The sequence below is a fragment of the Melospiza georgiana genome, chromosome 4 (genome assembly GCF_028018845.1).
Source record: "Melospiza georgiana isolate bMelGeo1 chromosome 4, bMelGeo1.pri, whole genome shotgun sequence".
Taxonomy (NCBI): domain Eukaryota; kingdom Metazoa; phylum Chordata; class Aves; order Passeriformes; family Passerellidae; genus Melospiza; species Melospiza georgiana.
The window spans coordinates 19,704,642-19,729,304 of NC_080433.1; the positions used below are offsets into that span (position 1 = coordinate 19,704,642).

Below are 24,663 nucleotides of genomic sequence, written 5' to 3' on the forward strand. Positions count from 1 at the left end.
CAGAAAACTACAGTTCCATTAGATTTCTGAAAAACTGTAGTTTACATGTTGTTAAAATTACTTGTTCCTAGCACAGAATACAAATCTGTTTGCTTTTTTTCTTTCAGGAACAGCGTTTTTATTTATATGTGTATTTAAGAACAGTCCTAGAACAATTCATAAGTATGCATTAAGTTTCACAATCTGTCATTTCAGGCTGGATTCATGCTGTGCTCACATCTCAGGATTGTATGGCTTTTGGAGGAAACTTTTTGCACAACCTCAACATTGGCATGCAGCTCAGGTTAGTCTCAGCTCTTCCTGTACTTGTTCCCCAGTAAGTAGGATATTCTTTTCATAGAGATTTTTCTTCGTGCACTTAACCAGGATCAAATTGGTGCAGGCTCTCTAACAGACTATAGTGGCATTTTCAGTTAGAATGTATCAAGCACATTCTCTTGTTTTACTTCTGCAAAGTTTGTTTCAAAAGCAAAATGATGGCTGTGCAAGAATTTAAGTGACTAAAAGAAGGAAAAAAAAAAGAAAAAAATCTACTTTGGAGATTAGTATAAGTGAGTAAAACAAAACTAAGCAAGCCCAGGTGTGCGACACCGAGTTGAAATGAGCATCCTCAAGTCAGCATTGCTCTAAGGGCAGCTGTATTTAGTTTTTGTCCAAGATGTAGAGCTGTCTTCTAAACATATTGTTTTTATTTATTACAGTGGAATCCCGATAAAATTCCATCTGTTAAAAGATCACACATTGGGTTTGTATCCTAGTTTTATGAAGTCCAACTTTATTCTTAGAAGTGCCGCAGTCAAACTTGATAAGGTCAGAGCCTGAATGAGACCAGAGTTCAATCTTGTCTGTGGTCTTGTTGGGGTTTAACTATGTGGTACTTGACTTCTTTTATTTATCATGGCCATGGTTATTTTATTTCATTTTATTTTGGACATTGTGTCAATTTGAATGATTACATAGTTGAATAATGAATTTGATAATTAAAGCATTCATGTTTTGTAATAATTGCATTTATTCAGGTGTTATGAAATGGAGAAGAGGCTAAAAACCCCGGATCTTTTCAAATTTCCTTTCTTTGAAGCCATCTGTTGGTTTGTGGCCAAAAACTTACTGGAAACATTGAAAGGTAATGAATGTTTTTTTTAACACATGCACATACACCTGCTTTTATAATTCTTTTTCTCGTAAATGATAATGGACCATGGTCTCAGTTTTTCTCCCAGGCTTCTTTCATATAATTTAAGATCTTTGAATATCCTTTGATAGCCTTTACTTTAAGCAAAGAGTTCTGTGAAATGATCCCCCTAACTTATATCTGTGAGTTTCTTCTTGGTGGCTTCACAACCAAACATAGAAGTTTTCTTGCACTTCTACAATTTTCTTTGACCTTTCCAGTCACAGTGCTTGCTGTCCTCTGCTGCTGGTTGTGGAAGGAAAGATGTCTGTGAGGGCTTTTGTAGGAAAGATGTGTACCAGTTCCTATGGGCTGTGTTAAATCACCATATCAGTGTTTATCCAAGCCTCAACAGCCTCCAGTTCTTAACAGCTGCTGTTCTTCTCCAAACTTCCTCACCCATTCCTTAATTGCTGTAATTGTACTCATGTATAGTTGAGAGATTGACTATCTGACTTCACCTTTTTTTGCTCAAGTATCTTGCCCTCTGCCTGCTCTGTTTAATCTTAATAATACAGTGTATTTCAAAGGACAGATGTCAACCTTCAGAGGAGGCTGCTGAATTCAATTTCTGTTGTGTAATAGATCAGAATTCCATGTAACTGTTTCTAATGTGAAAACAGTACAAGTTATTGAAAATTCTCTTCTCCTTTCAGCAAATTAAAACATTGAACAGCCCTTAATTCCTGAAATGAGTATTTGAAGTCTTGCAGTGACCCCAGAGCAGCTCAGAAATTTTACCAAACAGTACAAACTTAGAGAAAACTTCTTCTTCCAAAAGGAGTATTTTTATCTTGAAAGCTTGCTTTGGTTTCTCTCATTCATGCATATTTAATGTTTACAAACTCGTCAGAAGCCATAGGAACTGTGTTCCTGCTGGAAAAGCACATATGTTTCTGTAAGATCTAGCTAACTATAAGCTGTGTCTGTTCACCCCACTCTTCCCTCTCCTTTTTTTTTTCCCCATGACTCCTTGAGTCCATAGGCTATGAGCCCCTTGTGTCTTAGGGAAGAGCTGTGAAGCTTATTCTCCTATTATGTTTAATCTTTGGTTTAGCAGATGTTTTGTCACTGAACAGCATTTTGACCTATAAGCATCACAAAAAATAAAAACTGATGTTTCCATGGCTAGGGTGTAGTTTATATTGGATTTTGGCATCAAGGCTCATATGAATTAGGTGTTTGCTAGTCAGAATCCATTGTTTTATGAATTAAGGATGATGCCAGTTCAGTTTTGTGGGGTAATGGTGATGTCCAGCTGTTAGCAGTACTTTTTATGAAATTCAGGTCAGTGAGCAAAATCAGCACAGCATGTCTTTCTGCTTCATTTTATAGAATGGTAACAGGGTCATAAACAGTTTGACTTTTTATTGCCAGAAGGTGTTTCAGGATAAGTATTATTGCATTCACCTAAATAATTTTCTTAATTCTTGGGGTTTCAAAATAGGTGATGTGTGCTGTAGTTCATGTATGCTGTACTCATTAATTTGAATTACTTTTAACTCATGCAGTTGTTTCTATTGCATCTACAAGATTCAGCCTGTGGTAGTCCATTGTATTCTTAAAATTTTGCCAACTAAGTCAGCTAATGGGCAGGAAGATTGCTGCTGCCAGTACCTCTCATACCCTTTAATAAGTAGGAGGCCTTGGAGAGAAGAGCAGCTGTTTACTCACAGAACCTTCCTTTTCCTGCCAGCTTCCTAATACAAAATCCGTAAGAATGATGTTTTATTACTGTGTTCTTTTAAGGGGATAAAATGAGCCAAATGGTTCTAGTGTTGATCCATTTGCTATTGACAAGTGGAAATATTTATCAGGAACATGAGGAGAGGTTTTAATCTACTTTTGACTGTTTATAGAGGATTTATTTTTTCCCTTCTTTTATTTACCCCTATGAAGCAAAGAGAGAATGAAATAGAATTGCAATCAGTTGGGAACACAACTTCCCTAAGAAGAGAAGATTCTGAAGCAGGGTGGTTTCCACGCCTGTCCTTTTGATTTTGGGAGTAAAAATGATGTAAACCATGTGAGGGAGAACTGTGATAATGGGAAGGGTGACAAAATGTTTGGGAAGTGGAAGTATGCTAGTGTGAGCCATTTGCATATGTATGGAGATAAGCAATGCAAATTCAAATTTAGAGATACATCCCACATCCTGCTGGTCCCCTTTGACTAAAATATTTCTCAATGAAATAAAAGTGATTTCTTTCTTCAAATGTGTTATTTTTTTTTTTTTGTTCTGTATTTTAGATCTGGATTCTTTTTTCCTAAATGACCTTTAGTATGTTGTAAACTAACCCTAATTAATACAAGAAAAAGTTTAAAAAAGGGAAGTTTTATGTAGAATCACTCTGGGGTTGGATTTGGTTTTTTCATGGTCTTTCTTGTTACAGTATGCACATAAATGCAGCATGCCATGTTTCATTTGCTTGAAAAATTTTTCCTTTACTGTGCTGTTGCACAATGGCAACTTTATTGGCTGAAGGGTAGGTATCTTTCTTTTTTTTCTCTTGATGTGTTTCTAAATTGGTTTCTGTATCCTTTTTAGAACTGAGGGAAGATGGTTTCCAGCCTCCAAGCTATTTAGTGCAAGGAGTGAAGGCTTTACTTACTGCTTTAAAATTATGGATGAAAAAAGAAGTACGTATAAGTGATTTTGTTTGCTATTTTGGTGAGCTCTGTTTTGATTTAAAACTAAGTGAAGATCTATGCCCTTTTAAAGTTTAGGATTATTTTTATCTGCTTGTTAATGAGTACTGAAAAAGTCTATTGAAAGTATATACTGCTGATTTGGGGAAGAATCATAATGACAATTTTTTGTTCCATGATTAGTGACAATTTTTTATTCCATGATTAGTCACTGAACAATCCTATGACCTATAAACTTCATAAAAAAAAAAACCTGATGTTTCCATGGCTAGGGTAAAGTTTATATTGGATTTTGGCATCAAGACTCATCAAGACTCACATTCCAATAATCATGATTCCATGATTATTCCAAGTCTGTTAGGCCATTTAATAAGCTCCAGTATTATACCTGATTGAGGTAGAATCTTGCTTTACCTCAGGATAGGGTAAGAGTGCCAGAGGATAAGGTGATAAGGTGGGGAATTTTCTAAGAAATATGTTAATACATTCAATTAATCGTCATCTGAGGCAGTGGAGGGATTGAATACCATGGCATTTTCCATTTTCCATTCATGTCAGTGGTGTGGAAAGCACATTTTAGCTACACCTGCTGAAGAGTCAGTTTAAATTCAGATTGAGGAATATTAACTTCAGTTGAAAACTCTCCTTGCTCAACATTGATTGACTCTTGTAAAATCATAAGTATGCCATCAGTGCTGGCTTTGCTGGTGCTCTTTTCTCCAGGAAAGCTTGTTTTGGCACAGAGCTGGGTCTGGCCTAACTCCATGTGTTTTTTCATGTGCCTGTGCTAATAAAGCCTCTTGGAAGCAGTGCTCCTGGGAAGTGCTGTTCACTGACAGGCAGTTTGGTTCTGACTGAGGGTATTAATTCTACTTTGTTGCTGATTGTGATACTGCCTTGTTACAAGCCAGACTTGAACTGGCTCTTTGAGATCTTTCTGTTCTTTCTTCTCACAAATTCGACTTGTAAGAGAACTTATCATACATACATATTGCATGGTATTATATATGATAATTGCATAATACTGCATCCAAAAGTATGAGCTCTGTGGAACTGGACATGAGGTGCAAATGCAGAGGTGGTTTTTATGTGTGGAATGTGCTGGGGTCCAGCCTGTGTAGCATTACTGATCCCAGATGAAACTCTGCTGGCCCTCTGAGTTGGTTCTCCAGTGTCTCTTGGTCTCTGCTCTTCTGGATGAAGGCTTGTTAGCAAGCAATGTCTCAGTGTTTGCAGCGCCTAAGCTCTTGAACCACGTGTGAATCCAAGCCATCTTTGCATCTGTGGCATGGATAATAAACACAGCCTATATAAATCCTTATTTTGGTTTGAAATTGGATTGGCATTCCTTTTTTCTAGATTGCTGTAGTGTAGTATTGTAGCATTTGTGTATTGTCTAGTAGGTCATTGAGTATTTTGATTCATGTGGAATGTGGTACATTCTCTCATTCTCTGTGGAAGAGAAATCAATTGCACTTGCTGCATTCTGAATGCTTATTAATGAGACCTTTGAGTATTCCTAAACCACTGGATGAGCAGACACAGCCATTGTGAGTGAAGTGCAGAGCATCAGTGATTCAGCCACAGTGATGTCTGCTGGCCACCAGCTATCATGTTTCATACCCTACACCCATCTTCTCTGGCTGCTGCTTCCTCCTTGAGCCAGTCCATGTGTGTGATAGGTGTGGAGCTGTGGGCAGGTGAGGACAGGAGGAGCTTTGTGCATTGCAGTTTGAGCTGCTCCTGCTGAGGATTTCAAACAGTTCCTGAAAAATGGCAAATACATGCTCCTCAAGTGAGAACCCCTCTCATGAGCTTTCACATTTGTGTCATGGAGCATGTCTTTTTAACATAGGTGAATTATCTTAGAGAATTGGTTTGTGCCATTTTCTGGAGAATTTCAAGCTCATCTTCTTTTGAGACAGTGAAGTAGGAAGGATTTAATGATCCTAAAATGACCAATAACTTGATGGAAAAATTACACAGTTTTAGTGACAGAGCTACTGTTTTCTCCAGGGTGAATGTGTAGAGGTGTGATACCTTCAAAGAATGAACAATGGTAAATAATAGCAGCTGATCTAATCTTCCCTGTAGAATTAGGGGCACTGAAATGAATAATCATATCATGATTATATGTTGGTGTTGTGTTTTTTTTGGGACGTGGAGAAAGCATTTGTTTTGATGACTGAGAGGAAGCCAGGTTCAATGAAATGCACATACAGTATTGAATTGCTTCTAGCAATCATTTTGCTGCTGAATCTCATTTTTGAAATGTGGGTAGCTGAAAGTGTTTGGGATGTTTTTCCATTTAAGTAGTTGATTACAGGAATTCAAGGCAGTCATTCTAGCCTGTGTGTTAAGTGATGTTTTATCTGTTTAATTCTAGCTAAAAGTGTTCTAAATGGACATTTCAACTACATACAAAATATTTTTTGCTGGATCTAACTAATGAGTATTTGAACTCTTGTTGTGTGTGTATATATGAAATCTGTCTTTGATATGGTTTCAGAGGATTAAAGGGAACATAAACTCTTACAACTTCCTATATTTTTATAAGGAATAGGCATTTTTTTTCTGAGTTGCATTTTCCAACCTGCTAGATTTTAAATAAACTAAGAAGGTAAATTTTAAGAATTGGGTGTCACGAAGATATCTAAAAATCTGCATCTTGGTTATTCTTGAGATTAAATTTTTGTCAGGGTGACATTCCCTTAGTCTTAAGGTGTTTTTAAAGTCATGACTCTAATGAATGTCAAAGTATTGCTCTATTCTGACCATGGTAAAGGGAAAAAAGGAGATTACTGTACTGAGGATAAAAAAAAAATAAAGTGGTTGTCAGTATGGCTTTCTGTTACCTCTTCTTTGGAATGCTGGAGACACTGAGGAATATCTGCTTGCTACTAAAGCTTGGACTGGAAGCTACTGCATGTGTATATCAGTCCTGGCAGTTTGTGATGATTATTACAGAAATGAATCTGGTTTTTATTTTACTTTTATTTTTTCCCTTGTAGTTTTGTTTATTTCATATTATTTCTGCTTTTATCTGGGAAAAAAACCCCAAAGCTAAGTATCTTTTTCTTCTCTCTTTGCACACAGCTTGTAACAGAGCATGCCTTTGAAATTCCAGACAACATTAGGCCTGGGCATCTCATCAAAGAGCTCTCTAAAGTGATTCGTTCTGTAGAGGTAAGAACAGAGGCAGCCCTACATAAGTCTTCAGAAAATAAATCTTTGAATCGGGCAACTCCATCAAAGTTATGCTTCTGGGTGACTATGTGCACCTTTAAATTTATTTACCATTTATTTAATAATAGAATATCAAGAGGAAAACTCTTTGGAATACTCAGCTATGGGTATTTCAGCTAAAGAAAAAGGACAGTGTGATTATTTATTATTTTTATAATTATGTGTTTTTGTTGATTTTTAGATTTTAATGGTGAAATTATTTGTAGTTTAGCATTTCTAAAGTGTAGTAACTTATAACTGCTTAAAATTATTATTATTGTGTTAGTTAGTTCTGGTCCAGTTGTCATCTGTTTTGCTCACTCCTCTGTTTTGTGGCTGTGTGTTCTAGTCAGTGGGGGAGGGTGGCTTTTTTTTTTGTTGCTTTCCCATATCAGTGTTTTGCTCCTTTATTCTTCAGTGGTTATTGATTCTTGAAAAATTTTCACGTTTCCATGTGAAGAGAATGAATCTGAGGGGATGTGATCTGTTGTGTACAATACATGTCTACCCTGTGCTGCCTTCCTGAATAAAACCATGTGTTTTGGTGGCACTGTTCTGGTGGAATAGCATAAAAGCTTCAAATGAAAAAAAGGTGCAGTAGAACTAAACTTTGTACATCAAATCCAAATGCAACATGTAGTTACTAATCTAAAATGTCTAACAATTTTCCTTACATAATTTACATTTAATTAGATGAATAAGAAGCAGTACTTAAATATGTGGATTTATTCCTCTGAGACTATTCTGAAAAGTGCTTTTAATTACAGGAGGAAAACAGCAAATTAGTTAAAACTCAGGGAATTCTTGGTGTGTCTCCAAGTTCACGATCTTCACATGAAACAGCTTCCCCTCACCACTCCAGGCGAAGGGTGAGGAAGCTGCGAGACCATGCTACCAAAACTCCTTCCAATCTGGACATCCTGGAACTTCACACTAGGGAGGTGCTGAAAAGGCTGGAGATGTCACCATGGGAAGAGGCAAGTATTGAGTTGTGTGTGAGAAAAAACAAAACCAGAGTAGTTTTCTAATCTGTTGAAAAGAAAATGATTTTAAGATGCGTAAGAATACAGACTAGAACTCTGTCATATGTGGTATGGATATATTGTTTCAGAGTTTGTCAAATTTAAATTGCTTTGAGCTAAGAAAGTTCTGCTTAAGGCAAGTTACTATCCATTATTGATATTTTGCTGTCCTTTAAATCAGTTCTGAGATATTAATATCAGGGAGCACGCACCCAACCCAGGAGTTGCTGTAGCAGTTCCAAGCCCAGCTTCTGGTTTGCCTTAGTGTATTGGTATTTCTCCAAAGGAAACATAAAAGAAGTATTCTAGGAAAGTTGTATTTGTTTCAGGTGCTTCAGGAGAGTATAAATGATTCAAGGAAGGAGAAGGTGCAGTCATCTCCTGAAGTTCTTTAAATCCAAACATGTTTTGTCTGAGCTTTTCTCAGTTGGTTTTCCAGGTGGTAACCATGCTAGTAGTGAATTTAATCTTTTATGGAGTGCAGAAAAAACCAATTGAGTTCATAGGAGGAAATAATAAGCAAGATTACTTTTACCTCTTTAGGATATCACAAGCTCAAAACTGAATGGGAGGTTTAACAAGCCCTTTCAGCCCTCTTCTACAGTACCTGAATGGAGAACAAAAGACAATGATCTTCGCCTTCTGCTGTCAAATGGAAGAATAATTAGGTATAAAGGATTGCTTGTGAACACTCTTTCCTGGTTATTATGGTCTGGAGTATGCAAATTGTTAATATTTCTATTTGTAGAGCTCTTAAGTTCTTACCAGTAAGAGTCTGGCTAGGAAAACAGGAGTGTCTGTGTCTGCTGTCCCCTAGTGGAGCCACAGTTAGGAAGTGAAGAGGAAGGGATTCTTTGCATATTCCTTTGTTACAGCATTTCATTCACTTGCTCAGTACTGAAGGGAATGCTTCAAAGTAGAAAGAGTTGTTTTGTATCTGTTTATAAGAGTGCTTCTCATTAAAAGTACTCTGATGTTAAACTTCATATCTTTATTGAAATGACAGTTGTATAGGAAGTAAGTGGGAATACCTACAATTCAGAATGAAGAGATGAGCATAAGAGAATCTTACTGTTATGTCTTGAAAGTGTGTTGTAAATAGTGGAAGGAAAATGGTTGCTTCAGGTTTTTAAGAGTAAAAACTAATTTCTTTTTTTTTTTTCTTGTGAGAAGAGATGAGAGGCGTCCATTTACAGATCGAAGTCTTTACACAGCAGACAGTGAAGATGAAGATGACAGGACAAGGTCAAAAAAGACAGCTGTGAAGGTAGAAGAGCAGCCCTCAGGATTTGAAGGAGAAGGGAATGCAGATGCCCAGAAACCACTGAACAGTAAGATTGTCTCCATGTTCTATCAGTTGAACATTTTGATGGTCTCAATGAGGGTCTAACTACCTTTTGTAATATTTCAGTCTGATTGAGTATATAGATGATAAAGAAATAAATCAGAGCAGTAGTATTAGAAGTTACACAAAACATTTCTTAAGTATTTGTCTACTGAAGAAGCTAACAGGATAGAGATGAAAAGTAAAACTCACCTTTTTCTGTTAGTGCTGTCATGAATGCTATGGAGAGCATTTTTCACAGTGGAGATTTAATTGGTGTTCTGGATGAGTATTTGTTACTCTAAGTCTGCTTCATAACGTAAGAATGCTGATTGGATTTTGTTGTTAAAACCAAAATATACCTCATTGTGAAAAACTCATCATCATTTCACTCTGGAGAATGAAAGATCAAAATACATAGCAAATTTTAAACCTGGCAATTTCATAGTTGATCATACAATTTTGTATGTTTTACTAATGAATTGCTTTATTCCATACAAGTGAAAAGACATAATTTAACATTAGTAAAATCTTATGCATTTGAACTTTGTAATCTGCAAGGTTAGGAAAGAACTTAGGTTATCTGTAAAACACTTTCATTCCACTTTCCAGTCCTTTAAACCACCCTTCACTGGGAACTAATCTTTAGTGGTTTTTGGTAGCCTCCTGCCAAGTGTTCAGCAGTGATGATCACACAGTGTATTAGTAAAGTATCAATACTAAATGCCTGTTGCCAATGCCTGTTTTTAATAGCTCTTACCTGTATGCAGATAGAATTAGTCCTTGACATAGCTGTTCAGCTCCCTGCTTTATTATAAGTCACATCCATTCACAGTAGAGCTTAAAAGGGCTCAGAAGGTGTCTATTACAAAACTGAAGTCAACACTTAAAAGATGGTTAGACTCCTCTGGAGACTTCCAGTTCTGAGTTTCCTGCACAACAGGCCATACCATTTGACTCTGCTGTCAACCTGAATAAAATATTTAATTATTTTCATTAACAAGGCAAAATATAATCCCTGCTGACTGTGCTTCCATATGTCACAGAGGACAGTATTAAAAAACCTGCACATGAGAGAAGTCTCTCTTGGGTATTCTTGAAACAGGGCAAACAGCTTGTTGAGTGAAGGCTTACTGTAGTGGTTTTCAACTTGTAAAATTAAACTAAGTAAATCTAACTAAATTTTGCACTTGAATCAAAGATTAAATCATACAGAGAAATGGTAACTTTTCTTCAAAATTATTGCTCTTATTTGATACAGAATGAATATGGCAACGAGTACCCAAATGCATTAAATGTACTTAGAACTATAAGTGAATGTTGGAATTGTTCTTCCAAAAATTGAGCGCTCAGGACTAATCCTGATATTTTTAATTGAATATTGAGTGTCTTCAGACTTCCCTGAGTTTGTGTTATGTGTGATTATTTTACCTTAACTGAGACTCTGGAGAGAGAGGGGAGAAAAGCATTGTCTGCAGAGAATTCTGGCAGAGGAACTACCTGTTCCCAGAACAGCTGCCAACTTTGGTTGTTCTTACTGGGATTGAGGCCAAGAGGAATGTCCACAGACAGATGCCTTTAAACAGATCAGACTCTGTCTAGCTTTGTGTGTCATGCCAAGATCCTGGTTTTAAATGGTGACCCAGTGTTAGCACAGGGACAGAGATCAAGTGCTGTCCTTAATTGAGCAAGATACTTGGTGTGAATGAAGGGAAAGTGGTTTGAGATCTTTCTTACTTCACAGTGTCTTAGCCTGATCTCACAGATAATGACTACTCTCACTTGCCCAATTTGGGGAATATTCCTCCTTGTCTCTGGAGGCATACAGAGCAATATAGTTTCTTGGAAAAGATAGTAGTCTAAAGGAAAGTTCTTTTGATCTCTAAAATTATGTTTTCTGTATTGTTCATACTCTTCCTTATCATAGAATCTTATTTGCCTTTTTGAAATGAGCCAGAGGCATGAATTATAGTCAGAAATCCCTTGGGTTGCTTTGAGCTGCAGTAATTAAAAGCATTAATTTATCGTTATATGTTGAGCATTACTTTATAAAGCTTAATTTCCTATAGAGTGGTGTTGCTCATTTAATGTGCTTGGATATTCCTCATGGTTCTTTCTAATACTCTCTTAAGTTTAGTCAGTCTTCTCTAGCTTTTGGTCCCAGCTGTTCAATTTACTCTCTGATGACAAATCTCATGTTAGTTTCCTTCTGACTCTAAAAATAGTTATCACTGGGCAGTGTTTAGAAATCAATAATATCCCTTCAAATATATTTGATGCCTAATTGTGATCTTTGCCACAGTTTTCAATAGGAGCAAACCTCAACTAGAATTGCACTGTATACATAGTTACAGGTACATCCTTTATGCTTGCATAATTATAGTTAGGAAGAATTGTTTTTATGTGATTTCATGTAAAACTATGCTGAAAACAAACAACATTTCAATTTTACTTGTCTTCATTCTAAAGTTAGTTTCTGATTTGTTCAGCTTTGCTTTCAGCATTGTTTTGTATGAAACTATAAATACTTTTAAAGTAATGTTTCTTTCTTTAGATCCTATTTTCTTGACACACAGTCATTATTTTTTTACCCTTTTTTGCTTTTCTCCAAAAAACTTATGCTAACTGAACTGCATATTGTCATCTTTAATGAATTTGTACTTAATCAAAATTTTTGCCAGCAGCCTTGACCCAGGTATACATACAGCTCATTCCTGGCCTTGAGCCCTGGAATCCAAACACTTAGCAATGTGTTTCCTGCTTGTGGTTCCTTGGGACAAATGCAGTCTTTTAAGGGCACATGCTGGTGAAAACTGCTCTGACTCCAGCCTGTACAAAAAAACCCAGAAACTACCCAAGTGACATCTCTGAAGTGGGTGCCCTTAGGGAAAGAAGAAATATAAACTGTTTTTTCCTGTCTTCATCTGCTCAATTGCTTGAGGAGTCTGTTGGTCAGCAGTAGAAAACTGACTGTCATCCTAAGCAAACTTGTGAGCCAGATCACTGTATGGATTTGCCTTTGTTTACAGACTGTAAAAATATGTGTTTCTTGGATTTTGCTTCAAAAATAGCTGTTAAATATTAACATAGTTAATGTTGTGTCTTATATTTTAATCCTTCTCTCTGCAGTGTTCTTTGAAAGTGTGAAATCAGAACTCAGGAATGGATCCTCAGAGTACTCTGATATTTCTGATTCAGAAGAATCTGAGCCTGATTGCACTACACAGGTACATATAAAAAAAGCCTCAGAAATGAATGAAGCAATTAAATATAATTTTGCTCATGTACTTCATATTTGTCTGGTCAAAATTTGTATTAAAGCAGCAATAACAAAGGATGTAGTTCTTGTTCAGATTAATATCAAACAATGTGCTGCTTCATTTTTCATTTATTCTAGTGGTGAGAAAAAAGCTATACGATCTTGAAATTTCATATTCTTTGTCATTGTGGGGTTGGCAGAGGATGAACCCTGCTCTGGAACAAAGATAGTCTGAGGAAAGTCAGGTCCCAGTTGCTTTATTTATTTCTTCAATAACAAGTCTAAATTTCTTCATTCAAATTACGAGTATCTACCACACAGTTTCCTTTTAGAGCACAGTTAATAGGAAACCATCTTACAGGTATTCAGTTTTATAAACAATCTGGAGTGACTAAATCCTTTTCAGGGATTTTAGACTGTTGGAAATAGATGGGAGCCCTCCATTTGAGGGTCTAGATTGTGGTGATTTCTTCAGAATTAAATGAAGTATGAATGCACATATATGTGTAGATATTTACACACATTTTTAATACAAGCTCTAGAATTTAGAGATGTGTGAATGTGTCTATAAATAATTATTTTTTATTTGCAAATTGGATTTGTACTTAGTAATTTAAATTTTTATTGGTTAGCAGTAAGGTGAAGTGATTACCTGACATTTTGTTTCATGCTTCTGGAAGGCTAATGCCTTGGTCTTTCTTTCAGTTGTCAGCCTATTATATGACTTTACAAGAAGTCTTCATATTCCTACTTTTTCCATGGTGGTCAAGATTTTTTTTTTATACTTGCTGTCTTTCATCATTACATAATCTAAATGTTGGAGTAAGTGATAGGAACCTTCATGATGTGATTTCTTCTGGTTTCCTAAACTGCATTGCTAGCAGCTTTGGCTCAGGTTTCTTTTTCTAAGACACAGAATCAGTGGTGGCTCAGAAGTGATACATTTCATCTTTGCAGGAGAATATAGCCAGTTTTGTGTGACTTTGTAAATGAGTGAATGTTTTATATTTATGCTGTACTTACTCTCTTTTCCATGTTCTCCTGCTTTTTAATTTTAGGAAGCTGCTTGTGTGAAGGAAACTATTATATAAAAATACCTCTTGGTGATAAAATGCACTTCATTCATTCCACTTCTGTTTTTGATGGTGGGGATAATAGTGTCAGTCTTTAAGAATTATCAATGTTCTGATCTTCTGTTTTCAAAACCTCTGTTGAGTATCACATATACTCCTTGGCTTGAGAAAAAAAACAGTGATGTTCTCTGTACTTGTTGAAAATAGATTAGTCTGAATTACCAAGATGGAACATATGTACTGTAGCCCTTGCTTCCTGTAAAGGCATATTGAGTCACATATGGTTGCTCCACCTTTGAGAAGCTCCTGCCCATACAAGCTGTAATCTCAGCAGGAGCTGAAAAGCTCTTTCATTCATGAAATGAGGCTGTGCCTCTGTAAGAGAGGCAGCAGCTGTTGTGTCTGTGTTCCTGCTGTCCTCTGGATTTACCTGGGAGCATCTGTCATTCATCAGAGATGGTGCTGTTGAAAGTTATATTTGTGAGAGCAGGAACCAGAAGCAGTTCTGTGGGGCAGAATGTGTCCTGTTATATATAGTAGGCATCAATTCTGTCTGCTGCTTGGAACCATACTTCTGTATTTTTATCCTGTACTTTGAATATTGAGGATAAGAATAATTAATGCTCTCATTAAAGAGCAGTGATTTGTGTATGGTGTAATATGTGAGGTGCTTTGTAAAAAATGGATTTTTGGAGATGCCTTCTGTATTGTGAAACATGTACTTATCAGTATTGCAAAATTTGAATGTGTAGCATCTCAGCTGCTGTATTCAGATTAACTGCATTCTGGATACTATAAGTATAAAAACAGTTGGACCCTGAAACTTTTGAGTTCTTCACTTAGCATAAATTAAGGTAGCACTGCCTTGTGAAGGCTGACCTAGAACAGAGGCTAGATAGAGCTAAAGGAATACAGTAGATGTTTAATAAAAGGCCTCAATAGATCCACCTTGGGCAGCACAAGAACCCAACCAGAGCTGGACCCAAGATGGACTCAAAAATGGTCACAAAATGCACAGCCAGTCACAGGGTCTTATACTTCAATAAGTTCTGGTCCATTTTCATATTGGAGTTAATTGTCCAATTATAGCTTTAGCTTAGGAAGTGCTATCCTTCTTGTTTTTCTTTCTTCAGTTCACATTGTTGATGCTCTTGGACCTGGAATTTGGATCATTTGTCCTTGGTGCCAAGCTAGGAGAGGAATTGTTTTGTCTTTCTACTCTGTGAAGAGAGCTTACTGACCCTTAATATGAAGCTCAGAACTACACACTAAAACAGTACAGAATCTGAAAAATATAAAAGCTAAAACCTAAGGCATCAACTCAGTCTTTGCTTAGGAGGTCTGGTGACCATTCTGCATACTGTTTCTTCTTGTTTCAGCAGAAGGATTCCTCCACAGAGGAGTCAGAAAGCTCAGGTGATGAAGAGAAGCAGGAAGTAACATCCAATTTCAAAGAGGAATCTAAGGTCACACGAGACCTTTGTCAAAATACCCAGAAGCCATCCAGAAATGAAATTCCCAGTAAAAAGTAAGCACGTTGTGGGCATTTTTTATGAACTGTTAGATCTTTTAGCATGTATTTATGGTTCTACTTTATGGCAATGTAAAAATCAGTCCTTCAAAGGGTTCTGTTTGAACTGCTCACTACTCCCTTGATTTTCCTAGGGAATGTCCTACCTCGACAAGTACAGAAGAAGAAGCTATTCAGGGCATGCTTTCTATGGCAGGATTGCACTATACTACATGTTTACCAGGTCATACTCAAAGCACAGACTGCACAAGTAAAAGAACCTCTCTTCAGGAACACAGAAGCTACCCCAGGAGTCGGCATAAAGACAGACAGCCATCCCAGAGCCACAAACCCATGGAATGTGGTAGGTATCTGAACTGAGGAACTGCTGCTCCCTGCTTTCGGCACAGTGCTCAGAATAATCACTTAAAGTTACATTTTTAGATTTGTAGTTATTAGATTAGTAGCTTTTAAATAAATCAGACTGACATTTTAAAAGGTGTATTCTGTGGGTTTGCATTGTATTTTTCTATTAAAAGTAAGTATTACTTCTGAAAACTGGAGCAAACTTAGCTTATCATCAGAATATTTAAATATTTCTAAATATTTCCTTCTAAAAGTTTTGTGGCATACTTACAAGAATGGGAAAGTTGTGGCTAGAGTGAAAGTATTAAAATTTAAACTTGTTAAACTTCTCTTTAGGTAGGTCTGTGAAGGAGGAGGAAGGAGACTTGGGAACTTCAGCATGGACTAGACACCTGAATGAAGCTTCGAGGATTACCCCTCAGGTAAAGCAATACTTAGAATATATTGGACACATTTTTATAGGAGAAGAGATGGTGAAATTCTAAGTACAGAAGGCATGGTGGGCTGGTCTCTAAACACTGTGTATCTCACAGATACTTCTGGTTCTGGTAACTGGGTTATTTTTGTCATGGATTTTTTCACTGTTGTTTTGGGTTTTTTCCTTTCAAATTCTTTTCTCTCATAGTGCCTAATATTAAGGTGCTCAGGACAATATCTTGAAAAATAAAAATTACTGCATTAAAAATGTGTGAATTTGTATTAATTCCAACTGGGGAAGCACTTTGTTTATTCATTGTTATTCCTTACCAGAACATTAGAACAAGGGGAACTTGTTGATAGTATGTATAGTAAAAATGCTTGCTTAGGAGATTGGTACTGCTAAACTGATAGCTTTCAACAGCTAGCAGGTAGAAATAGTTTTGTTTTCTGATGTCCAAATGGAATCCAGCGAGGAATGAAAGGTTGTGTGCCTTACACTCTGACAATCTGAGCTTTTCTACATTGTGAACTTTTTTAATATTTCTGAACTTGTCTGTATTAGAAGTATTAGAATAATTAACTAAAACAACTAAAGTTGCAAAATTACAGCCACTAAATAGGCTTTTTAACTGTGTGCTTTGTGGTATATGCTTTGTAAGAATATTTGACTGCATGGTACTCCTTTGCAGTTTGTAATTCCCAATTTAGCATTTATTCTTTCATCAGCTGAATATTGAAAACAAATTACCAATAAAGTAGTCAGTGATTATGGTATGGCTTGTTATAGTGGCTGGTTTAATCAAGAACAATTGCATTTGTTTTGGTCACTGCAAGCTGAAAACAGGAAGTAGGGGAATGGAGTACATTAGTATGTATACCTAAGCAATAGCATTGCCCTTAGGTGCATATGGAAAAGCTTTCATGTTATCTTTAAGAGGTATCTATTCTAAAAGAAATGATGGACTCATAAAATGGCCAGATACTGGTGGAACTGAAATGCCTGTTTCAAACAGTACCTGTTTCACAGTGGTATAATGGGAAAAACTGGAGTGAACCTGTAGCCAGAAGCTACTAACTTGTACATCTTTTCTTCTCATTTCCATACTAGGATGCAAATAAAACTCAAAAATATATCAAGAAGGAGGGTGCATCAGAACCCAGTTTTAAAGTTCAGGAAAATAGAAGCATAGTCCACAGCAACAGCTTGAGTTTTCAGCATGGCAAATACACACGAGACTCCAGCCTGATGCAAGCAGAGTGTCAGCTGAGTGATGGCAGCCTTAGCCCCGACAGGCCCTATGGGGAAACGTCCTTGTCTGTCCCACTGCACCCAACGAAGAGGCCAGCATCAAACCCACCCCCCATCAGCAACCAGGCAACAAAAGGTAATGCTGACTTGCCAAAGAGGGCTGGGGGAGGGAAGTAACAGACTGAATGCAGAAACTGAGTAAAGGATAGGATTAGACCTTGAGGGAAAATACCAAGTGAGCATGCTGTGGACACTCAGATTTTGGTACAGAATGTGGGCAGGTGGAATTAAGAGAGATGTAACTAGTCTGAATCAGATAAGCTTAATAAAATGTTTAGAAACTCTTAACACTTCAGAAACAGTCTGATGAGCATACTATGTAGGTTTTTGGTTTCTAGTTTATATTCTGCAGTTTACTCAAGAATAACTTGAATAAAATTCAGGAAGCTCAGTTTAAGTTCTTGCCTACTACACCCACTCTGCTTCCTAGACTGGAAATATTTGTAAATATTTTTGTAAATATTTGTAAATGTTAAAAGTCTTAACTGGTCCATATATATAAGCATTTAAGTAGCTTACTGTTATCAGAATGACCATTTGTGTCAGACTTCATACAGAGCTGATAGCCATAATGCACTCATTTTATTTATGATAAACAATTCCTGGGGGTGTTCTTTCTAACTACTCTGGTTCCCTGCTTGTTTTACAAACTGATTCCAGTGAAAATTTGGCTTGCTTCAACTTGAAAGCTGGGTTTTCACCATTGTTCTACAATAATTAAAATTGATCCTGAAATTGCTGACTGAAGTCCTTGCTTGGGTTTTTCAGGCAAACGTCCAAAGAAAGGAATGGCAACTGCTAAACAGCGCCTTGGGAAGATCCTGAAGCTGAACCGGAATGGCCATGCACGCTTCTTTGTTTAATGTAGCTGCTACCTGTACTACTGCTGTCTTTCCTACAGACCAGTATTGAGGGCAACAGAGCCTGGAGCTGCTGTTATTCCTCTGCTTGAAGCAGACTTGCATGTACCATAGAAAACACTGCCTGATGAACAAAAGAAAGAAAGAAAAAGGAAAAAAAAAAAAAAAGGAAAAACAAAAAACCCACACAAAAAAACCCAACCCAATGCTGCATTTTCACTGTGCCACACCTGCTCAGCAATAACCATACGGGAACGGGGAAATCTTCAGAGAGACACGGACTGTGAGAAATAGTCTCTCATCAGGGCTTGAATATCATTTGTTGCTGGTAGTTTCTGACCTAAATTAATGAGGGGAAGATGATGAAGGTGGTTTATCAATAATTTATTTCTGATAGATTTTTCACAACTTTAAAATTCATTTAAGAAACTATTTATTTGGAAGACTTTTTCTGTGGGGGGGGGTTATTAATTTAGATTTAATAATGTGAAAGTTTTAAATTGTTTTGATAATGTGTGTTTGGTGCAGTGGAGAGCCACATTAATTGTGATTAGTCTGGACTCCTAAATTTGATATTCAGGTTATAGTCTTAAATAGGGGTGAGATGCATTATTAATTATTTTTTAAATTAAGGCATAAGGAATCTTATTATTTTTTTTCCTGCTTTTTGTAAGCTATTGGCTGGGCTTCTGTTGACCTGCAAGTTGCATATTCTCTGCCAGCTTGATTATTTTTTGACCTGTCCTTTTTAATATCAGATTTATTTATTTAATGGACTAGAAGAGACTCCTAAAGACAGAAGAATTTTCTTATGTTGGTCCAGTAGCTAACTTGTTTTAAAATACACCTCTTTCCTTCAAATCTGAGTTCATATTTTCCTCCTGATGATCTGTCTGTGATGATTTTCTTGTGTAAAAAGACTCCCTGAAATTGTATTTGTACTAGTTATTTAAGAGTTAGTACAAAGGAGGAAGACCCATTACATCTTTTGGAGGAACGAGTACATCAGTTAAGATAAAAGTTTCTTCATAACAGTTGCTCTCAAATAACTCATAAGATACACATTGCAGTTAAAAGATTTGGCATTTTACTTAATGTAGCATGGAAGAAGCATTAAAATGTTATTGTATGTTAAACACATTTTACTGAGGAGTCATGAAAGCAGGAGAATGTGTGCTGCTTTCAAAGCTGGGCAAGACAGCAAATGGAAAGTCTTAACTGGTCCATATATATAAGCATTTAAGTAGCTTACTGGTATCAGAATGACCATTTGTGTCAGGCTTCATACAGAGCTGATAGCAAATGCCAATTCTGAATTATTGTAAATAATTTTGATTTAAAATTTGTATTTTTCTGTAATATAAAATTAAATATTTATCTTTTGAGGGTCGGGGATGAAGGCAGAAAGGGGAATACTTTTACTTGATTCTGGAAAAAGGGCATTTTGCAGGGTCCAGCCAAAATGTAAATGTCAATATGCTAATGACAACAATATTGTTGGTTGGGATTTATGGTTTTTGTTTTTTGATTGGTAAGAGTAAAAATACTCCTGCATAGCTGTCCAAGTCATCAAATTGATTTTAATTTTCCACACCAATTTTTCCTTCCTCCATATCCTATACTGGAATAATTTTCTCTTGTGGTTTAAAAACAAAGTCAGTTTTATTTTCCGAAATATTTGTGCAGAGTTATTTTTGTTTAGGCTAGACTATGAATGAGTTTAGGAATTTGTGGAAATAGTTCTGATGTCAGGTGTTCTTTATTGCTGCAGGGTCAGAACCAGTTAGCACTATGTTATCCTGTTTCTAAATGGAGAAGCATCAAAATGGAATGCCACTGCAAAAAAAGTCAGGTAGCTTTCATAGCTTTACTTTGTCTGGAGATTGGAAATTATAGTTTAGGAGTGTTTTTTGCAGCCTTGCTTTTCTGTTATGATGACTTTACTTCTTCTGTGACTTGTGTAGGTGAATTTTTAAACTATTTTTTTGTTTGCTAATTAATGTTTCACAAAACCAAGTTTTTAGTCTTTTTTTTTTTTAATTTAACACAAGTTATCCACCTTTAGAGTATTGGGAATGGAGGTAGTCAAGGATTTCTAAAAAGCAGAAGATAAGCTAAGAAGTATTCTACAGGTGCTGAAAATGACTATAAGGACTTGCAGTTCTCAGGTGCTATGTTTTCTAGATGGAAATAGTTAAAAGAGAATATTTTAACTATCTTCTAATATGTTCTCACCAAAGTAAGTAAAAGAAATAAACTATGTTGTCAATATTAGTTAAAATTATATACCCATATAAATTTTCTCTTCATTTAAACTTGAGCAAATGGGTTTAATGCCTGCCAGGCTTTGGAAACTGTTTCAGCTTTAGCATATTGAACCAAACTGTTTCCTTCCTGCTGGCTGTGCAATTTCTAATGATAGAAAATTCCAGTTTAGGGCAGCAATCAGATTCAGAGCAGAATAAAGAATGAATTCTCTCTCCTTAAAGACAGATTTTTGTCTAAAGTAAAAGTATGCCAGAATAGAATCTGGAGTAAGGAATTTTCAAATACAGAGTATGCTTTCTTGTACATGTGATTGGTTTATACAGAGTCCCTTTTCTGACCATCCATGCTATTTATCTGTATCTTACAGTTGAAATATAGATATGGCTGGACCCATATATATTATTTCTTCGTGGTTTTATCCTTTCTATTGCTCTAATTTTCTTTTTTTTTTTCTGAGTGGCTCTCCACTGTCATGAATTTATGTCATAGTCTCTTCACAGGCTGTCAACAGGCAGAGGTTCATTCCCATTTTCTTCAAATATCCATGCTTCCAGCAGAAGTTAAATCTGATGTTCCAACTTAGAACAAGTTAATTCAAAAGAAATTGCCATGTTGAGCAGTATTAAAAAAAAAAAAAAAAAAAAAGAAAGCAAAAACAACAAACAAGAAAAAAGAAATCTCCTGGTAGCTGATGAAGAGGATGTGGTGACCTCACTTGTTTTGTGTACTTGTATGTAGAGTTATATTTATTGTATTCTAGCTGCAATCACTTCTGCACCAGTCTTTCTGTAGATGGCCTGAACCTTGTGTTATTGTAGTGGAGAGAAAAAGCTCAATTTTTTTCTTTGCTGTCTCACTTGGGGTGGAAGAGGGAGGGAGTAGGGAACACTGGCTGGACAACAGCAAATGACACCTGCTATGGTAACTTTTTTCAAGGGTAATATTTTTTGAAAAGTCAGAGAACTTGCATTTGGCATAAAACTCAATTTTTTTGTTTGTAGGCAGAACAATAGGAAATGAAATATTGTAGGGGTTTTCCCACTCTCTTAAGTTCTCATGTTCCTACAATTGCAGAAAAAGAAACAAATATGAAAATGGAAAGACCACCTAGAAGCTATATCCAAGATTCTTCCAGCAACTTTCCCTTTTCTTTTCCTATTATACTTGCTAATAAACCCTGGCTACAGGGTAGCCTTTGTTGACCTCTGAGGTAGATTACCTATGCAACCTATAATACTCTACATGAATTCATTCTTAAAGAGAATTTTGGAAGGGTTAGATGTTGAGAGTTAAAATTGTTATTTTCTGATCACATGAGAGGCTTTGGGGTTTTGATTTTTTTTTTTTTAATTTTTGGTGGTTGAAGTTCTCGTGTTACCTTTGGTAGAGATGTAAGAGAGCCCAGTGTCACGACCACTTTTTTGACACTTTGGCTTTGCTTTAGGCATAAGCTACCTTCACTCATGAGACCACAAAGTTGCAAGTGTTGAAAATTTTTGCAGGATTTCAAAGCCAGAGCTGGTGGGAATCTTGCCTACCCACTTTTTGGTAGCTGTGGAGACTAAGCAGAACTAGAATGACCCAGTGGCTTGTGCCCTCTTCAGGCTCCACGTGCCCACCTGTCCCTTCACACTCCCACCACGACCCCCAAGCCTTGTGTCTTTCCAGAATGTCAGTCACAGAACACTTCCAGACCATTAAAAGCTGTTTGTAGTTCTGGGGCTGAGTGAGCCCAGCACTACTCTTTGACAGAAGAAATACAAATGGAACCAAGGGCCTTACTGTTTATTGTTAAACAAGATGAAAAGCTGCAACATCCATTTTTCTAAAAAATAAACCCAACAAAAAACCACCCTGGTAACCCTCTTTGTGGGAGAGTATGAATGATAAGTCATGCAGTGGATGGGAAATGAAAGTAGCACTGATAAGGAGATGCATGTTCTTCATAGGCTGCATTTCTGTTTGGAAAAAAAAAAAGACTTTTTCTACTTTTAATATAAATTAAGCCATAAGAGTTTCATGCTGTGGGAAGGGAATGAAAGGGATCACTTTAACAGATTATATTGATATGTATTGTCACCTGCTGGGAAATGTCTATTGCTGCCAATGCTTGGGTGAATCTTTTTTTAAAAAAAAAAAACAAACATGGAATTTGAAAAAAAAAACCAAACAAAAAATGGGGCTAGTTCTTGGCTATATTTACTAGTTTTGTAGTAATGTTTTGCTGGCCCATTTGTCTCTTCCTCCTTTTTCTACTCTCATAGTCTAATTTCTATCTTTCCTTCTTAATCTTTCTGAAAATGTTAGCTTGTCTGCTCAGTAGGGGTCGGTGTATGTGTGTCTTCCTTTTTACAGAAACGCACTACTGTGTTAAGTATTTGGCTGGGAAATGGGATGCTGCAGCTTTAAGAGCATTTTTTTCAATTCATAACAGTATTTCCCATCCTCTTTTGCCTGCAGGCAGGGAAAGTGTATGTACAGTATTTATTTTGTTTTGATTTTACTTTAAATTTGTAAGTTTCTATAAGTAGTTCACATTGATTATTCTAGGGGAGGACAAGTGGCTTTGTTTAAATTTGTATTTGATATTCATAGTTTCCACTTTCTGTACTTTAAAATACTGAAATTAAAAAATTGTATGCTTATGTTTTGATTTTAGCACTGGAAAGCGTTTAATTTCTTCAGACTTCTGCTCATTTACTTCAGTGTAAATACAGTAAAATGTACAGAGTATCATCAGGAGAAAAAATGCTTTTCTAGGTCCAGTCTCTGTGCCCTTTGCTTGTTATATTTTAAAGAAGAAATTTGGTGGAGAAATGTGAGGGAATATTCTCATACCATTTTTAAAAAAAAATTTTCAAAGTGCAAATTTCATTTCAATCCAAGTATATTATATGGCAACTAAATGCATTTTGTGAAGATGTGTATATTCTTTTTGAATCCTAATATAAAAAGGAGGTGGAAGTGTTTGTGATTCATCATATTATCAGATCTAGATTTGTAAGAAGGGTGTCAAATGGTATTTTTGTATTCTTGCTCTTCGTTTCTGTTCAGGTTTGTCTCATGCTACTGATGGCTGACTCAGCTCTTGATTTATTGGTTGGTTTGTTTTTTTCTTTTTCCTTGAAGTGTGTGCAGTTTCTGCAAGAAGAGCTTTCTCTTTCACACTTACATGTGCTTAGCCACACTTGCTTTTGTCCTGGAGGACTTCCCTGCTGCTTTTCCCTCCTGACATCATCACCTGGTTTGCAGCTTGGTGTGCAGCCTTGTCCTGTGCCCCACTGAGCTGCTGCAGTGCCCTGCTGAGGGTCAGTCAGCCTGAGATAAATGATGCACCAGGGGCACTGGAACAATCAGATGGCAAAAGGTTTTGAGATCAGCAACCTGCTCAGGTTTGCTGCTTACCCTGGCTTCTGGTTTACAGAGAATTTCTGGGTGACTAGGAGTAATGACTAGGAGATCTGAATTGTGCCAGGTGCTTTACAGAAAAGAACAAGAATGCTGGCCTCATCAAACCATGTACTGCCTAAAGGGACAGTTGAAAACCCATGGCAAACTGGGAAGCTGTTTGACCTAAAGTTTAAAACATGATAGTGTTCCAGATCTGGTGAGCAGAAACTTCTATGCCGTTTCAAAAACAAATTTCATTTGGGTGGAGGGAGAAATAGAGTCAAGTACAGGGGTTGATGATACAATATTTATACTTCAGATATCTGTTCCCACTGTATTTTGACATGCCTTTACATCTTTTCAATTGATTTGTTAAAACTGATTTTAAATTTGGTTAGCCCAAGATTTGCCAAAGATCTGAAAGAACTGTTTGTCTGTCAGAGCAACTGCATATTTTGGAAAGGTCTTAATCACTGTGATTGAATAGCAATGCTACAGCCTATGCATTTCCATCAAATACTCATCTGGATCTGTCACACTCAGCTCACTGCTCAGACCAATGTTTTGGTCTTCAAGGGATAGACTTAAGAGAGCTCCTTAGTGGGCCACGAATACAAGCTCCATGCCTGTATGAAAACCTAAACAAGCAACTTTACTATTTGGCCTTTTGTTTTTTGCCAGCTACAATTAAAAGATTTTTTTTTTCCTGTCTCAGCTATTTTAGTGGATGACAGGATAATACACTGGAAAACATGAAATATCTCAAGTGCTGCTTTAAATGCTGCTGGACAGCCTTCAGCAGCTGGAGCCGTAT

At 36.6% G+C, this 24,663-nt stretch overlaps 1 protein-coding gene across 2 annotated transcripts in view; it reads left to right on the plus strand.

The window, feature by feature from the left end:
* The window catches only part of KDM7A (lysine demethylase 7A), a 61,599-nt gene extending 38,375 nt beyond the window's left edge, over positions 1–23,224 (plus strand). The window contains exons 8-20 of one of the 2 annotated variants that reach the window (XM_058022340.1): positions 196–283; positions 1,020–1,126; positions 3,723–3,814; positions 6,920–7,009; positions 7,816–8,025; positions 8,614–8,738; positions 9,244–9,401; positions 12,524–12,621; positions 15,106–15,254; positions 15,392–15,600; positions 15,939–16,024; positions 17,131–17,407; positions 18,100–23,224. In XM_058022340.1, coding sequence (XP_057878323.1) covers positions 196–283; positions 1,020–1,126; positions 3,723–3,814; positions 6,920–7,009; positions 7,816–8,025; positions 8,614–8,738; positions 9,244–9,401; positions 12,524–12,621; positions 15,106–15,254; positions 15,392–15,600; positions 15,939–16,024; positions 17,131–17,407; positions 18,100–18,194 — 1,784 coding nt within the window. In that variant the 3' untranslated portion in view covers positions 18,195–23,224. The remainder of the gene's footprint in view (positions 1–195; positions 284–1,019; positions 1,127–3,722; positions 3,815–6,919; positions 7,010–7,815; positions 8,026–8,613; positions 8,739–9,243; positions 9,402–12,523; positions 12,622–15,105; positions 15,255–15,391; positions 15,601–15,938; positions 16,025–17,130; positions 17,408–18,099) is intronic. The other variant, XM_058022341.1, reaches the window with a different exon arrangement.
* Positions 23,225–24,663: the final 1,439 nt, after the last annotated feature.